Source organism: Penaeus monodon, chromosome 37, assembly GCF_015228065.2.
Source record: "Penaeus monodon isolate SGIC_2016 chromosome 37, NSTDA_Pmon_1, whole genome shotgun sequence".
Lineage (NCBI taxonomy): Eukaryota > Metazoa > Arthropoda > Malacostraca > Decapoda > Penaeidae > Penaeus > Penaeus monodon.
This window is the reverse complement of record NC_051422.1, coordinates 31479163-31481662: the sequence shown is the minus strand read 5'-3', so window position 1 is coordinate 31481662 and position 2500 is coordinate 31479163. Positions and strand designations below refer to the sequence as shown.

General features: G+C 58.8%; 1 protein-coding gene across 1 annotated transcript in view; it reads left to right on the top strand.

Annotated features, from left to right (window-relative positions):
- Window positions 1-1021, top strand: part of LOC119596266 (uncharacterized protein KIAA0754-like) — a 4003-nt gene extending 2982 nt beyond the window's left edge. Inside the window, exon 3 of the mRNA XM_037945430.1 lies at window positions 283-1021. Coding sequence (XP_037801358.1) covers window positions 283-1021 — 739 coding nt within the window. The remainder of the gene's footprint in view (window positions 1-282) is intronic.
- The last annotated feature ends 1479 nt before the right edge of the window (window positions 1022-2500 follow it).

Sequence of the window (2500 nt, the reverse complement as noted above, 5' to 3'; positions counted from 1 at the left end):
AAGTAAAGGCTGACTGCCACTAAAGCTTCTTTAATATGCATGCACAATATTGCAAGCCGGACGGACTGAACTATACATGAACTCCAGGCATTTTAGGATTTGAAAATATGTAAGACACAAATGCTCCCCCCCCCCCCCCACACACACATACACACACATACACACACACATACACACACACACACACACACACACACACACACTCACTTTCGGGCGCGCATATAAACACATTTTTACAGAGATATAAAAAAAGATCAAATTAACAAAAAAAACAACAATAAGAACTTTTGGGGACGATGAATTCACACCTCTCAAAGTCGTCTTCTACCCGCACGTCTTCCACATTGCAACATTGCAGACGCACGCCCTCGCGATCCGCCCTCGAGAGCCGCCCTCGCGAGCCGCCCTCGAGAGCCGCCCTCGCGAGCCGCCCTCGCGATCCGCCCTCGCGATCCGCCCTCGAGAGCCGCCCTCGAGAGCCGCCCTCGCGAGCCGCCCTCGCGAGCCGCCCTCGCGATCCGCCCTCGAGAGCCGCCCTCGCGATCCGCCCTCGCGAGCCGCCCTCGAGAGCCGCCCTCGCGAGCCGGCCTCGAGAGCCGCCCTCGAGAGCCGCCCTCGAGAGCCGCCCTCGCGAGCCGCCCTCGCGAGCCGCCCTCGAGAGCCGCCCTCGCGAGCCGCCCTCGCGAGCCGCCCTCGCGAGCCGCCCTCGAGAGCCGCCCTCGAGAGCCGCCCTCGAGAGCCGCCCTCGCGAGCCGCCCTCGAGAGCCGCCCTCGCGAGCCGCCCTCGCGAGCCGCCCTCGAGAGCCCCCCCGCCCTCCGCGCCCGTGCCGATCCCCCGGAAGAAGTCATTACTGCCGCCGCCATTTATCACTCCATCGCCCCCACACCTGCGCGCCGACCGCACTGTCGCCGCCACAGTGCCGTCGCCTCCGAGCCCGGGGTCGTACCTAGACAAGCAGCCCTTAATCGAAAATGTCAAGAACACGACCCCCCCCCCCCACCGTACCCCGCGGGTCCCTGATCCCCCTCTGATGCCCTTCTCCTCCGCCCCAACCGAAGCGAGGAATTCGTTTTGACTGTCGAGGTTACTGCTCTTTGTCACCGTCAGAGTCATCATAATTGTCTGTTAAAATATTTATTTAAGGTTCTTTCTTGTGCACATACCTTCCTTGTGCAAAGTCCCTCCGTGAGCAAAATCCCATCTTGTGCTAATTCCCTCCTTGCACAGCTTCCTTCCGTGTACACATTGCCTCCATGTGCAAAGTCCCTTCTTGTGTAAATTCCCTCCTTGTGCAGCTTGCTTCCTTGTGCACATTCCTTCCCTTTTGCAAAGTCCCTTCTCGTGCAAAGTTCCGTCTTGTACTAATTCATTCCTCGTGCAGTTTCCTTCCCTGTGCACGTTGCCTCCAAGGTCCCATCTCGTGAATATTTCTTCATTGTGCAAATTTCCTCTTCTTGCACGTTGCCATCAAGTGCAAAGTCCCTTCTTGTGCATCAAACAGATAAGAGACGAGCCCTTCACCAATGTTATAATGGAGAAGAGGCATAGGAAAGGGGGGGATAAGTGGATAAGGATCAGACAAATCAGGAAGAAGAGGAGATAACGAGAAGGGGAATAGGTGGGAAAAGTGAAGCGAGAGGGAGAATGGAGGAGAGGAGATTGATGGAGGGGAGTGAGAGGAAAATTAGATGGATGGAAGGGGAAAAGGGGATGGAGGAGAGGGAGGGGGGAGGGGGGGAGGAAAGGAGGGAGTAAGAGGGACGGGGGAGTGAGGAGTGAGGGAGGGAAGGAAAGAGAGAGATGGAGTAGGGGTAAGGAGAGAGGAAGACCCGGGAGGGGGTGAGGTGGGGGTGAGGGGGAAGGGGAAGGAAGGAGGGAGGTGGAGGAAGAATGAGGGGGGGTAGGGATGATGGGGGGAGGGGGAGGAATAGGGGGAACGAGGAAGGGAGCTCACCCTCCCCTTCCCTTCCTTTATAGTCTCATTCAAGCAGCTCGCAACGGCGCGGACACGACCAAAGACGTGTCAGCGCCGCGCTACGACTCCGACGACCTGCCACTCCACGACCCTCTCCTCTCTGTCCCCTTCCCTCTCTTCGTGCCTGTCTCTTCACTCCCTCTCCTTCTTCCGTCCCTCTTTCTCTCTCCATCTCGCCTTCCCTTGTCTCACTCCCCCCCCCCCTTTCTCTGCATCTCCGCCGCCTTAGCACCTTCCCTCCCTCATTTCACTCCCTCCTCCGCCTCTCCCTTCTCGCCTACTCAGCCCCACTTCCCTTCCTCGTCTTCCCTCCGTTTCCTCCTCCTGTCTCTCCACCTCCCTCCCTCTCCCTTCCCCCACTCCCTCATTTCCCTCCCAACCACATCACCCCCTGCCTTCCTTCCTCCACGCACCTCCCCCTCTCCCTTACTTCCCCCCTCCACCTCTCCCCGATCTAACGTCTCCCCCACCTCTTCCCCCTCCCTCTCTACTCCCCCCAACACACCCTCACTCCTCCCCCCCCC